A 15,621-nucleotide genomic window follows, 5' to 3' on the forward strand; every position below is an offset into this window, starting at 1 on the left:
CAATAGCTCCCAGTCCCCCACGCTCCCTCACCATGGTCAATTAAGGAAATTCATAAAGTCAAGCGTGTGAGGACTTGGAAACAGAAGGAGGGAAATAGAAGAGAGGAAGTAAAGGAGAAAAAAAATACTTTTAGCTAAAAATGTATTTGAAACAGAGCTATCCAAGTGAGAGTTACTAAGAGAGAGAATGTGAGTGGGCTGTGGGTTCGGGTACTCTATGGTTCCGTCCCAAATGGCACCCTGTTTTCTACATAGTGCACCGCTTTTGAAAAGAGCCCTATTAGTTGACTATGGGAGCTCGTCAAAGGGAACGCACTATATTTGAGACAGGCCGTCACTCTCACCTGCTTCGTCGGCCCAGAGAGAGCCTGTTATGACCTATGGGTTCTTATTCCCCCTGCTGAGGCATGCAAAGGACACATTCAAAGTGACTAGCATCGCAAGCGTCTGGAAATCCCCCATGATAATGCATATCAGCTGAAGCGCATGCAGCAGGCATAGAGGAGAGGAGCTTTGGCATGGGGTATAATAAACTGCTTGGCATGGGGGAAAAGAGAAAGGAGGACCTAACCCCTCAGCTTTTCCCATTTGCGTTTTGCCTCATAAGGGGAAAGCAGGGTTGAAAGCAGGTAGGGAGGGAGGGCAGGGAGAGAGGCCTTGGCTTGGATGGCTAAAAGGATAGAGAGAAGACAGGTAGGGTAATGGATGGGCTAGACACACACAAACTCTCACCCACACACACAGCTCCTCTCTTAACTGTCCTGCTGACGCTGCTCTGACAGGAGCACTCCCTCCATCTCTCTCTTTCTCTCCATCCTCTCGAACTCTCCCTACTAGTCCCTGACCCACCCTCTCCCCCTTTCAACAATTGTCTCTACCTCTTTCTCTTTCTCCATCTCTCTCTCTGCCCAACCTACCATGGCCCTCCGTCTCTCTCTACCTGAGCCTCTCCCGCCATTTCTCCCCCTCTCAATGTGTCTCGACCGGTCTGTCTCTCCCTCTCTTTCTCTTGCTCAATCTCTCCCCACTTTCTGTATGCAGTTCAAAGCTCTTAATTCAGCAGAATGGCCAGAGATGTTTTCCTTTATGTCCAGTGAGAAAAGCAGAGCTGCCATACAGCATTCTGCATCTCTCTATCTGAGCGGAGCCTGTGTGGGTGTGTCCCTAATGCACCGTATTCCCTATATAGTGCACTACTTTTGACCAGTAAAAGTATGGGTCCTGGTCAAAAGTTGTGAACTAGGAAGTCATTTGGGACGTAGTTTGTGTGTGATAGTGACGGTGGTGCTGCTAGTTCCCAATGCGCCCACTGATAACCCAGCGCCCAGACCCCAGCGGTACCACATCATTGGCCTGGATAGCACCCAGACAGGAATAATGAGCATAGAATAAGAAGTCATGCCCTTTTTCATCTCTCCATCTTGTTCCATTCTCTCCCCCCATGTTTGTCTAACCATGCCTTCATAGAGAGAGAGAGAGAGAGAGAGAGAGAGAGAGAGAGCAGAGTGAGAGAAAGAGAGAACATGGGGGAGAGTGTGTGTGGCACTGTATGCTCTGTGCTTTCATTGTGTGGTTTGCAAACAACCATTTTGCTTAGTATCTTTACAATGATCTGAAGGTAATAAACTCAGATTGACATTGCTCAGGGTCTCCATTGACAGCCTGCTTGCTCTGATAACATAGTGTGACCAAACAGATTGTTTCAAGAGATACAAGCTGAGCATGTAGACCTGTTAGTCTATTAAAAGTTTATTCAGTTTAGTATACATACAGTACCAGTCAAAAGTTTAAACACACCTACTCATTCAAGGGTTTTCTTTATTCTTACTATTTTCTACAATGTATAATAATAGTGAAGACATCAAAACTATGAAATAACACATATGGAATCAAATGATAGTTCCACTAAGTGCAAACCCGATGTACATGTAGCCCTTTGTAGCTGTGTCAATGTGTGGATGGAGAAGTAGATTCATTATATCGAGTCATATTCCTTTATAGGGGCAATCTGAAATCGAATTTCTGAGAGAGAGAGCGAGAGAGAGAGAGAGAGAGAGAGGTAACAGCATTCCCTCCCCAATATGACCCCCGAGACGAAACTACAACAAAACAACAATAAATGTGTCACAATTCCTGCAGCTCTGTTGCATGCTGGGTCTGTGCATTGTCAATGGTAGGCTTCTAGCGGACTCCTATGGTAGCTACACCTACAGCTCATCCCTTAGCAGTAGTACTGTAGATTACTTTATCACTGACCTCAACCCAGAGTCTCTCAGAGTGTTCACAGTCAGCCCATTGACACCCCTATCAGATCACAGCAAAATTACAGTCTACTTGAACAGAGCAATACTCTGTCATAAGTCATCAAAGCCAATGGAACTGCATAATTTTAAGAAATGCTATAGATGGAAGGAAAGTATTGTAGAAAACAATTGGGGAACAACAAATTCAATCCCTTTTAGACAACTTCATGGATAAAACTTTCACATAATTAGTGAAGGTGTAAACATGGCAGTAAAAAGCCTAAACAGTATATTTGAGCTTTCAGCTTCCCTATCAAATCTAAAAAATGTAAAGCAGACAAGCTAAGAACATTAACAACAATGACAAATGGTTTGATTAAGAATTTATGGAGAAACCTAAAAAACATTGAGATCCAGAAAACCTGAGCCTATGCCTTCACTATGGTGAATCACGAAAACAATACAGAAATACACTAAGGAAAAAGAAGGAACAGCATGTCAGAAATCAGCTCAGTGTAACTGAAGAATCCATAGTCTAACCACTTCTGGGAAAATTGGAACACTAAACAAACAACAACAGACTTATCTATCCAAAACGGATAAACCACTTCTCCAGTCTTTTTGACTCTATAACAAAGAACAAACAGCAAACATATACATGATCAATTACAAATCTTAGAATCAGCTATTAACGACTACCAGAACCCACTGGATTCTCTAATTACACTGAATTAACTACAGGACAAAATACAAACCCTGATAAATGATAACATCTTGTGTGTTACAAGATGATGATGACAGAGAAGGCTGCCTCACTTCTAGTCCTTAGGAAACTTTGCAGTATTTAGTTGTTTTATGTATTATTTCTAACATTGTTAGCCCAGAAAATCTTAAGTGTTATACATACATCTGGGAAGAACTATTAGATAGAGTCGCAATTCAACGGCTCAGACATGAGACATGAGACCAGGGTCTACAGACGATCACGGACTACAAAAGGAAAAACAGCCTCGTCACGGACACCGACGTCTTGCTTCCAGGCAAACTAAACACATTCTTTGCCCGCTTTGAGGATAATACAGTGCCACCGACGCGGACCGCTACCAAGGACTTTGGGCTCTCCTTCTCCGTGGTCACCATGAGTAAGACATTTAACCGTGTTGACCCTTGCAAGGCTCCCGGCCCAGACGGCATTTCTATACACGTCCTCAGAGCATGGGCAGACCAGCTGGCTGGTGTGTTTACGGACATATTTAATCTCTCCCTATCCCAGTCTGCTGTCCCCACATGCTTCAAGATGGCCACCATTCTTTCTGTACCCAAGAAGGCAAAGGTAACTGAACTAAATGACTATCGCCCTGTAGCACCCACTTCTGTCATCATGAAGTGGTTTGAGACTCCAGTCAAGGATCATAATCACCTCCACCTTACCTGTCACCCCAGACCCACTTCAATTTGCTTACCGCCACAATAGGTCCACAGACGATGCAATCGCCATCTCACTGCACACTGCACTATCCCATCTGGACAAGAGGAATACCTATGTAAGAAGGCTGTTCATTGACTATAGCCCAGCATTCAACACCATAGTACCCTCAAAGCTCATCATGAAGCTTGAGGCCCTGGGACTCAACTCCGCCCTGTGCAATTGGGTCCTGGACTTCCTGACAGGCAGCCCCTAGGCGGTGAAGGTAGGAAACAACATCTCTACTTCACTGATCCTCAACACTGGGGCCCCACAAGGGTGCATACTAAGCCCCCTCCTGTACTCCCTGTTCACCCATGACTGGGTGGCCATGCACGCCTCCAACTCAATCATCAAGTTTGCAGACGACCCAACAGTAGTAGGCTTGATTACCAACAACTACGAGACAGCCTACAGAGAGGAGGTGAGGGCACTCAGGAAAACAACCTCTCACTCAACGTCAACAAAACAATGGAGATGATTGTGGACTTCAGGAAACAGCAGATGGAGCACCTCCCCATCCATATTGACGGGACAGCAGTGAAGGTGGAAAGCTTTAAATTCCTAGGCGTACACATCACGGACAAACTGAAATGGTCCACCCACACAGACAGTCTGATGAAGAAGGCACAACAGCACCTCTTCAACCTCGAGAGGTGGAAGAAATTTGGCTTGTCACATAAAACCCTCAGAAACTTTTACAGATGCACAATTGAGAGCATCCTGTCAGGCTGTATCACCGCCTGGTACGGCAACTCCACCGACCACAACTGCAAGTATCTCGAGAGGGTGGTGCGGTCTGCACAATGCATCACCGGGGGCAAACTACCTGCCCTCCAGGACACCTACAGCCTGTTCACCATCCAGAAAGCGAGGTCAGTACAGATGTACCAAAGCTGGGACCGAGAGACTGAAAAACAGCTTCTATCTCATGGCTGTCAGACTGTTAAACAGCCATCACTAACACAGAGAGGCTGTTGCCTATATACAGACTTGAAATCATTGGCCACTTTAATAAATGGATCACTAGTCGCTTTAATAATGCCACTTTATTAATGTTGACATATCTTTCATTACTCATGTATGTATATACTGTTTTTTATACCATCTATTGCATCTTGCCTATGGTACTCTGTCATTGCTCATCCACATATTTATATGTATATATTCATATTCCATTCCTTTACTTACATCTGTGTGTATTAGGTAGTTGTTGTGGAATTGTTAGATTACATGTTAGATATTGCTACACTGTCGAAGGACAAGCATTTCGCTACACACGCAATAACATCTGCAAACCATGTGTATGTGACCAATAACATTTGATTTGATTTGAAAATATACATATCACACATTCCAATTGGCTATATTTAAACTCTTTAACGTCATCCTCAGATCTGGCATCTTCCCCAATATTTGGAACTAAGGACTGATCACCCAAATCCACAAACTGCCTCAATTTTGACCCCAATAACAACAGTGGGATATGTGTCAACAGTAACTTTGGGAAAATCATCTGCATTATCATTAACAGCAGACAAAAATACTGTACGAAAGACCACGTATTCACCATGCACACCTTAATTGACAAAAAAAAGTTGTTGTCACATGCTTTGTTGATTTCAAAAAAGCTTATGATTATATTTGGCATGAGGGACTATTATACAAATTGATGGAAAGTGGTGTTGGAGGAAAAACATATGACGTTATAAAATCCATGTACACAAACAACAAGTGTGCAGTTAAAATTTTCCACAGGATCATGAGGTGAGACAAGGATGCAGCTTGAGCCATACCCTCTTCAACATATATATCAATTAATTGGTCAGGGCACTAGAACGGTCTGCAGCACCCGGCCTCACCCTGCTAGAATTTGAAGTCAAATGTCTAGTGTTTGCTGATTTATCTGGTCCTTCTGTCCCCAACCAATGATGGCCTACAGCAGCACCTAGATCTTCTGTACAGATTCTGTCAGACCTGGGTCCTGAAAGTGAATTTCAGTAAGTCAAAAATAATGGGGTTCCAAAAAAGGTCCAGTTGCCAGGACCACAAATGACTATTCTCGTCCTGCTTTAAATGACGTGGAGCTTAGAAAGCCTTCATAAACACTACATAAATGTGTTGCAAATCATCTATAACCATATGTCATACTCTGTAAAGGGTTCATAAATGTAGTATAACTGTGTGACATAACTACCAATGTCAAACGTGACATAACCCACTAGGTCGAATATGACAAAACCTGTGCTTTATAAAGGGTGGTGTGCCGGGACCACCCATACGTTAAAGAAAACATGCAACCATGACTGTAAGTTGCTTTGTATTAAAGTGTCTGCTAAATTGTATATATTACTCTAAAATATTTATATTTATAGGATGGCCAAACCTCTTTCCCTCCCGCCAATATTGGACCTGACCACAACTTTCCCCCGCTCTGAAGTACAGTCATTTACAATAAAAAAAACACTGGTTGGACCTTTTTGAAATCTGTTTTTTATTTTTGACCTAATTCTGTTTTGTTTTTTCCAAATTCAAGTTCTCTCTGTTTTGTTTTTCGGGGTTTCCGATCCCCCCCGAATTCTGGTTTCCCCCAGTTTTTTCACACTTTTTTAATAGAGAAACAGCAACATTTGATTTTCTGTGTTCACAAAAATGCTTAAACCACATCAGGAGTGACTTTTCAGTTCTGGGGAAAATCTTAGAAACGTATTGTAGTTGCCCTTTAATTCAGTGTACATGTCCTGCACAGTTTTTTGGATAGTGGGTTCGCACATGAGTTTGCAAATCAAATGCCTGTGGTGCCACTGGACAGCAAAAAATCAAGCAAGTTAATCTTTATTTATTGTCATTTAAATTAATTTGTAGTAGTGTAGTGTTGACTTAGATAACTAAGCTACTTCAGTCGTTATTTCAAATAATTTCACAACATTTGCTAGCTAGCTAATAACATTTTGCTAGCTAGCAGGGTCAGCTAAATAAAAATTCCCCTAGATACAGCCACATCTCATAGTCACGTCATGCAATTTTTAAATGAAAGAGGAATATAATAATATGAGTCAAATGGAGTTTCCCATTTCACTATTTAGAGTATTTCTGGCGCAGCACTGAAATGCCCTTATCCAGATGGTTGGACAAAGGCATTTATTAACAGACCTGCTAACTTTCTTTGTTGTTTCATTTAAGGTTAGAACCAACATGCAGTACCTACAGCAGGCAGAGAGGCAAAAACCATTAGTACACCAGCTCAGGGACAAGCTACACTATTCACAGCCCTGTGTAATGTTCATTGTAATTGCATTGCTGGACTTTCTGAAACATAATGTTTTCACAATGCAAATACATTTACACAAACAGATCCCACAGAGCCCGAGGACACCAACACAATTAGACCCAACCAAATCATGCCACAAAAAAAGGGGCAACCAGTGAAGAACCAACTCAATTGTAAATACAACCCATATGTATTTATTTATTTAAATATTTGCACATAGTTACAACACTGTATATAGACATAATATGACATTTGAAATGTCTTTATTCATTTTGTAATGTTTACTTCTATTGTTTGTTTATTTTTTTGCTTTGGTAATGTAAAGATATACACTGCTCAAAAAATTAAGGGAACACTTAAACAACACAATGTAACTCCAAGTCAATCACACTTCTGTGAAATCAAACTGTCCACTTAGGAAGCAACACTGATTTACAATAAATTTCACATGCTGTTGTGCAAATGGAATAGACAACAGGTGGAAATGATAGGCTATTAGCAAGACACCCCCAATAAAGGAGTGGTTCTGCAGGTGGGGACCACAGACCGCTTCTCAGTTCCTATGCTTCCTGGCTGATGTTTTGGTCACTTTTGAATGCTGGCGGTGCTTTCACTTTAGTGGTAGCATGAGACGGAGTATACAACCCACACAAGTGGCGCAGGTAGTGCAGCTCATCCAGGATGGCACATCAATGCGAGCTGTGGCAAGAAGGTTTGCTGTGTCTGTCAGCGTAGTGTCCAGAGCATGGATGCGCTACCAGGAGACAGGCCAGTACATCAGGAGATGTGGAGGAGGCCGTAGGAGGGCAACAATCTAGCAGCAGGACTGCTACCTCTGCCTTTGTGCAAGGAGGAGCACTGCCAGAGCCCTGCAAAATGACCTCCAGCAGGCCACAAATGTGTCTGCTCAAACGGTCAGAAACAGACTCCATGAGGGTGGTATGAGGGCCCGACGTCCACAGGTGGGGGTTGTGTTTACAGCCCAACACCGTGCAGGACGTTTGGCATTTGCCAGAGAACACCAAGATTGGCAAATTCGCCACTGGTGCCCTGTGCTCTTCACAGATGAAAGCAGGTTCACACTGAGCACGTGACAGACGTGACAGAGTCTGGAGACGCCGTGGAGAACGTTCTGCTGCCTGCAACATCCTCCAGCATGAGTTTGGCGGTGGGTCAGTCATGGTGTGGGGTGGCATTTCTTTGGGGGGCCGCACAACCCTCCATGTGCTCGCCAGAGGTAGCCTGACTGCCATTAAGTACCGAGATGAGATCCTCAGACCCCTTGTGAGACCATATGCTAGTGCGGTTGGCCCTGGGTTCCTCCCAATGCAAGACAATGCTAGACCTTATGTGGCTGGAGTGTGTCAGCAGTTCCTGCAAGAGGAAGGCATTGATGCTATGGACTGGCCCGCCCGTTCCCCAGACCTGAATCCAATTGAGCACATCTGGGACATCATGTCTCGCTCCATCCACCAACGCCACGTTGCACCACAGACTGTCCAGGATGCTTTAGTCCAGGTCTGGGAGGAGATCCCTCACCTCATCAGGAGCATGCCCAGGCGTTGTAGGGAGGTCATACAGGCACGTGGAGGCCACACACACTACTGAGCCTCATATTGACTTGTTTTAAGGACATTACATCAAAAGTTGGATCAGCCTGTAGTGTGGTTTTCCACTTTCATCTTGAATGTGACTCCAAATCCAGACCTCCATGGGTTGATAAATTTGATTTCCATGGATAATTTTTGTGTGATTTTGTTGTCAGCACATTCAACTATGTAAAGAAAAAAGTATTTAATAAGAATATTTAATTCATTCAGATCTAGGATGTGTTATTTTAGTGTTAACTTTATTTTTTTGAGGAGTGTATGTTTCCCATGCCAAAAAAATTCCTTGAATTGAATCGAATTAAGAGAGAGAGAGAGAGAGAGAGAGAGAGACAGACGGACGGACGGACGGACGGACGGACGGACGGACGGACGGACAGACAGACAGACAGAGTGTGAGGGAGAGAGAAATGAAGAGTCAGAGAGAGGGGGGGTGAAAGGAGGAAAGCATATGTTGCTGAGAAGAAGGGAGACAGGACAGGAGGAGAAGAAAGTTATGGCTTAGCTCCTACAGACAGGTGTTGTTGCACCAAATATCGTAGTAGTTAACTTTTCTAAGTATTCCCAGTACTAACATCCTGTGTGTTCTATGTTCCAGATACTGGCTGGACCTGGGCCCCAATGACAGACTGACAGCCCGTGCTGCTACTGCGGACCTACACCCAGACCTGGAGGAGTGACCCAATGACGAAACTTCTAACTAAAGTCCACTGACCACTTCACACTAACACCCAGAGGGAGTAGAACATCTAGCTGAGTGAAGCTGTATTTGGAGCTATTGGCCTGGCCATGTTGAGAGGAAGAACTGTACTTCTCCTGCTGGTCCTCTGGGCATACCTGTGTTCCCATGGGGACGGACTGCGAGCCCTGAGGAGGACTACAGGGGGGAGGCGGGGTGGCGCAGGAGTGGGGTTGACGCTGATGGGACAGGACGCTAATGGAGTGCCTCTGAGACGCTCCAAACGAGGATGGATGTGGAACCAGTTCTTCCTACTGGAGGAGTACACAGGGATGGATCACCAGTATGTTGGCAAGGTACGGCGTGATGTTAAATGTCTCCGTTGTTTTCTATTCTTAATTTTTTGAAATTATTGTTCTCTTCTTATTGTCTGAGTTCGACAGGATGAAAGGTGGGGACGTATATTATTATTCTGATATTGAATAAGACATTTCAGTCATAGCCAGCATTCAAGCCATAACACTTATTTTGAAATAGGATACACACCACATATTATCATTCTCAGATGGCCTAAAATGTACTTTGATTGAGATACAATACTTTCACTGGTAAAGCAAACTCCTCCATGTACTTCTCCCTAGATCTGTACCTAGAGGAAACTTCACCCCTGAGCACTGCCTCCTAGGCTGACTCAGATGTTGTGTTGTCTGATGTGTTCAGTGCTGACTGTCAGCTATGTGGTAGCTCGGCCGATGTCCACTCCACTCATATCAAAACATCCTAAGGAGGTAGTGGACTAGTTCCCTACTGCCAAACACACAGGCTTCTTACGGCCATTATTTGTCCAACAAAATCAAAACACAATGTCGACCTAGATAACATAACGGAGAGTAGGCCTACAGCAAAGTGTATCCAATAAGAAATGCTTTACATAGCTAGATGAGAGAGTTGGGGAAGTCGATATCACTCTGTTTGTTTGCAACGTCGTACAACATACTGTAATTGAGAGATTGTGAATGTCAAGCATCCCAGCCAAGGTCAGGACAAGTGACGAGGAGTAAAGAGTGTCTTGTGAGGACTGGGATGTGTCCCAAATGGCAGCCTATTCTCTATATATTACATTACTGGTCGAACGTAGTGCACTTTACAAGAATAGGGTGCCATTTGGGATGAAACACTGGATGAATAGGGTCTGGTTGCTTTGCATTCCTGTGGTGCAGTCGGTCTCTCCGTCCATCCAGAGAATAGAGCCATCCAAACCCAAATAAGATTCCACAACATAACATCGTCCCCAAGCGAGGCTTGACTTTCAGCTTTGCTTCTAAAACGATTACAGAGCTTGTGAAGCAACGAAGTGGAGGAGGAGGAGAAGAACAAATATGAGAACAAAAAAAGACAGAGAGAAGAAGAAAAAAAAGTAAAGAAAATACAAGACGGTTGAGATCAAAAGTCAACCACTGGAGTATAATCAAACCACTTTATCTCCTTTGAGCATTGATTGATGTTTCTGGCTCGTCCTTTAGCGTGTAAATGGCTAATAGACTGTGAGGGTATATGTATTATCAGAACATGGTTAGCACACAGGCAAGTGCACACACATACACACACACACACACACATTAAATACGCACACACTAGAGACACACAGACTCACGGCAACAACCCTTGAGCTACGGCGGGGCCGCGGCCTTAAGAGCCTTTCTACTGAAGATAGACACCATTAAGGTATCAAGCCATTGAGGAGTGTTTCACTTAACCAAGCCTCTCTGAGCAATGTGTGTTATTTCGCAAGTACACACAGATGCCGGGACATTCTCCTCTATACTCTTAGAAATAAGGGTACAGTTAGGGTACAAAATGTACCCTGGGGTACAACAATTATTAAATACACATAATATACCTTCAGAGGTACACATAATGATCTCACATGGTGCTGTTTGGTACCTTTTTAGGGTATATGTGCAGACAATTTAGTATAATGGTACATTTTCGTACCCAATATTTTTCATATAAAATGTACACTATAAGACTAAAGGTATGTGGACACCTGCTCGTCAAACATCTCATTCCAAAATCATGGGCATTAATATGGAGTTGTTCCCCCCTTTGTTGCTATAGTAGCCTCCACTCCTCTGGGAAGGCTTTCCACTAGATGTTGGAACATTGCTGCGGGGACTTGCTTCAACAGCCACAACAGCATCATGAGGTCGGGCACTGATGTTAGGCGAGTAGGCCTGGCTCGCAGTCGGCATTACAATTCATCCCAAAGGTGTTCGATGGGGTTGAGATCAGGGCTCTGTGCAGCCCAGTCAAGTTCTTCCACAACGATCTCGACAAACCATTTCTGAATGGACCTTGCTTAGCGCACGGCGCATTGTCATGCTGAAACAGGAAAGGGACATCCCCAAACTGTTGACACAAAATTGGAAGCACAGAATCGTCTAGAATGTCATTGTATGCTGTAGCATTAAGATTTCCTTTCAATGGAACTTAGGCGCCTAGCCCGAATCATGAAAAACAGCCCCAGATCATTATTCCTCCTCCAAGAAACTTTACAGTTGGCACTATGCATTCGGGCAGGGAGCATTCTCCAAAACCCAGATTTGTCCGTCAGACTGCCACATGGTGAACCGTGATTTATCACTCCAGAGAACGCTTTTCCACTGCTCTAGCCGACGCTTGGCATTGCGCATGGTGATCTTAGGCTTATGTGCACCTTCTCGGCCATGGAAACCCATTTCATGAAGCTCCCGACAAAGAGTTATTTTGCTGACATTGCTTCCAGAGGCAGTTTGGAACTCGGTAGTGAGTGTTGCAGACGATTTTTACGTGCTTCGTGCTTCAGCGGTCCAATTCTGTGAGCTTGTGTGGCCTACCACTTCACGGCTGAGCCGTTGTTCCTCCTAGACGTTTCCACTTCACAATAACTGAACTTACAGTTGACCGGAATAGCTCTAGCAGGGCTGAAATTTGATGAACTGACTTGTTAGAAAGGTGGCATCCTATGACGGTTTCACATTGAAAGTCACTGTGCTCTTCAATAAGGTCATTCTACTGCCAATGTTTGTCTATGGAGATTGCATAGCTGTGTGCTCGATTTTATATACCTGTCAGGAACGCGTGTGGCTGAAATAGACGAACCCACATGTATATATAGTGTAAAATCATCGCACTCTACGGTGAAGTCACATTTCTGTTTTCCAGGGTACAAATGCATTTTGTGTAACCTCAATACCCACCATAAGGTACAATGACTAATTTGTGCCACTTATAAGGAACTAACGGCTTTGTCAAAGTAACCAAATTTCCATCCACAATTTTATGTGAATAAAGTCATTCCCGTATACAACATTTATCACGACAGCTGTGATGGAAACAAAACGTGTTGGTACAATTTGATGGTACAAAAGTGCTGCAATTTGTTTGTTCGACATGGGATCTTTTTGTGTCTGTCAAATGTATTATACGAGAAATGGCAGTGGAAACGCCTTTATGTGCAAATATTGATATAATAACATAATTTCAAAGTAAACTTGGAGTCAATGATATGGTCTGTTGTCCTGCCACTACAACTTTGTAAACTAGTTGTTGTTCCCTACACTCGCAATAGCACCTGCTGACCATGTGTATGTGACCAATACAATTTGATTTCATTTGATTCGAAACAATACAGTTTATTAGGTTACAGATTAAATACGTCATTATGAACTTCACAGAATGGTGAAAGTGCACGGTGAGGAGCTTGATGCTTCTTTTCTCTGCCAAGGGAGTGGGCTCACTCACAATTTTGCCAAAGAACACAGCCATGAATAAAGAATGGTATCAACACATCCTCCAAGAGCAACTTCTCCTAACCATCCAGGAACAGTTTGGTGACGAACAATGCCTTTTCCAGCTTGATGGAGCACCTTGCCATAAGGCAAAAGTGATAATTAAGTGGTTCGGGGAACAAAACATCGATATTTTGAGTTCATTGCCAGGAAACTCCCCAGACCTTAATCCCATTGAGAATTTGTGGTCAGTCCTCAAGAGTCGGGTGGACAAACAAAAACCCACATATTCTGACAAACTCCAAACATTGATTATGCAAGAATGGGCTCCATCAATCAGGATGTGGCCCAAGTTAACTGACAGAATGCCAGGGCGAATTGCAGAGGTCTTGAAAAAGAAGGGTCAACACTGCAAATATTGACTCTACATTGTAGAATAATAGTGAAGACATCAAAACTATGAAATAACACCTATGGAATCATGTAGTAACCAAAAAGTGTTAAACAAATCAAAATATGTTTGAGCTTTGAGATTCTTCAAAATAGCCTTGATGACAGCTTTGCTTTGGAATGCTTTGGAATGCTTTCCAAAAGTCTTGAAGTAGTTCCCACATATACTGAGCACTTGTTGGCTGCTTTTCCTTCACTCTGCGGTCCAACTCATCCCAAAACATCTCAATTGGGTTGAGGTCTGGTGATCGTGGAGGCCAGGTCATCTGATGCAGCACTCCATCACTCTCCTTCTTGGTCAAATAGCCCTTACACAGCCTGGAAGTATGTTTTGGGTCATTGTCCTGTTGAAAAACAAATGACAGTCCCACTAAGTTCAAGCCAGATGGGATGGTGTATCGTTGCAGAATACAGTGGTAGCCATGCTGGTTAAGCGTGCCTTGAATTCTATAGAAATCACTGACGTTGTCACCAGCAAGCACCCCCACACCATCACACATCCTCCTCCATGGTTCACGGTGGGAACCATACATGCAGAGATCATCCGTTCACCTACTCTGAATCTCACAAAGACACGACGGTTGGAACCAAAAATCTCAAATCATCAGACCAAAAGACAAATTTCCACCGATTGAATGTCCATTGCTCGTGTTTCTTTGCCCAAGTAAGTCTCTTTTTCTTATTGGTGTCATTTAGTAGTGATTTCTTTGCAGCAATTCGATGATGAAGGCCTGCTTCATGCAGTCACCTCTGAACAGTTGATGTTGAGATTTGTTTGTTAGTTGAACTCTGTGAAGCATTTATTTGGGCTGCAATTTATGAGGTTCTGTTAACTCTAATGAACTTATCCTCTGCAGCAGAGGTAACTCTGGGTCTTCCTCTCCTGTGGCGGTCCTCATGAGAGCCAGTTTCATCATAGCACTTGATGGTTTTTGCGACTGCACTTGAAGAAACTTTCAAAGTTCTTAAAATGTTCCACATTGACTGACCTTCATACCTTAAAGTAATGATGGACTGTCATTTCTCTTTGCTTCTTTGAGCTGTTTTGCCGTAATATGGACTTGGTCTTTTGCCAGATAGGGCTATCTTTTGTGTACCACCCCTACCTTGTCACAACACAACTGATTGGCTCACATTAAGAATGAAAGAAATTCCCTAAATTAACTTTTAACAAGGCACACGTGTTAATTGAAATGCATTCCAAGTGACTACCTCATGAAGCTGGTTGAGAGAATGGCAAGAGTGTGCATTTGTCATCCAGGCAAAGGGTGGCTACACTGAAGGATCTCTAATGTAAAATATATTTTGATTTGTTTAACACTTTTTTGGTTACTACATGATTCCATATGTGCTATTTCATAGTTCTCATGTCTTCACAATTATTCTACATTGTATAAAATAGTAAAAATAAAGAAAAATCCTTGAATGAGTAAATGTGTCCAAACTGTATATATATACAGTACCAGGTTTTCCAGACCTGTGGGCGCGCTCCACCTCAACCTTCCTATGATCCATCTGTAGCTTTCGGTGACAATAATTCTCACGTTCTCCTCAGACACTTTACAGGTCTCATGCGGAGACTCTGTTGTGCCAATTGAATGTCAGCATGCGTAGTACATCAAGGCCACTCCATCTCTAGTTGAGTGATGTTATGATAGGGTAGGAACCAACGTGTTGGTCAGTGTTTCCCAGGGGACCCTAATCACATTTTAATAGATGTTGCATTTAGACAAATATTTTAGAATAGGCTATCTGATTCAGAACATGCTGTTGCACAAACAACTTGATGATCTACAACACCTCTGGTAGCAACCTGTATTAGAGTTATCGTTTGCTTCTCTGTAGCTAGTGAATTTAGCTAAATGACATTTAGCTAGCTAGTTAGTGATTAGCATTAGCATTATTTTAGGCACATGTCAGCTTCCTTTGACTAACTAACTCACATTTTGCAGAGAGCAACATACACAAACTAATAGTATAATAGAGATATATGTGGATTCATATTTAGATGCAACGTGGAAAGCAGCATCGTTCGTGTCTTGGAGGCATATGTTTAGTGCATGAATTGACAGCATTCTGAGAGAATAAACAGCGTGGAGGAACTGTGTGCTACCTGCTTTAGTGAAGGGGCAGGAT

General features: G+C 43.2%; 1 protein-coding gene across 1 annotated transcript in view; it reads left to right on the forward strand.

The window, feature by feature from the left end:
• Positions 1-15,621, forward strand: part of LOC109899533 (cadherin-6-like) — an 86,240-nt gene that overhangs the window by 36,002 nt on the left and 34,617 nt on the right. Inside the window, exon 2 of the mRNA XM_020494855.2 lies at positions 9,185-9,621. Coding sequence (XP_020350444.1) covers positions 9,376-9,621 — 246 coding nt within the window. The 5' untranslated portion in view covers positions 9,185-9,375. The remainder of the gene's footprint in view (positions 1-9,184; positions 9,622-15,621) is intronic.

Source organism: Oncorhynchus kisutch, linkage group LG11 (genome assembly GCF_002021735.2).
Source record: "Oncorhynchus kisutch isolate 150728-3 linkage group LG11, Okis_V2, whole genome shotgun sequence".
NCBI classification, from domain to species: Eukaryota; Metazoa; Chordata; class Actinopteri; order Salmoniformes; family Salmonidae; genus Oncorhynchus; species Oncorhynchus kisutch.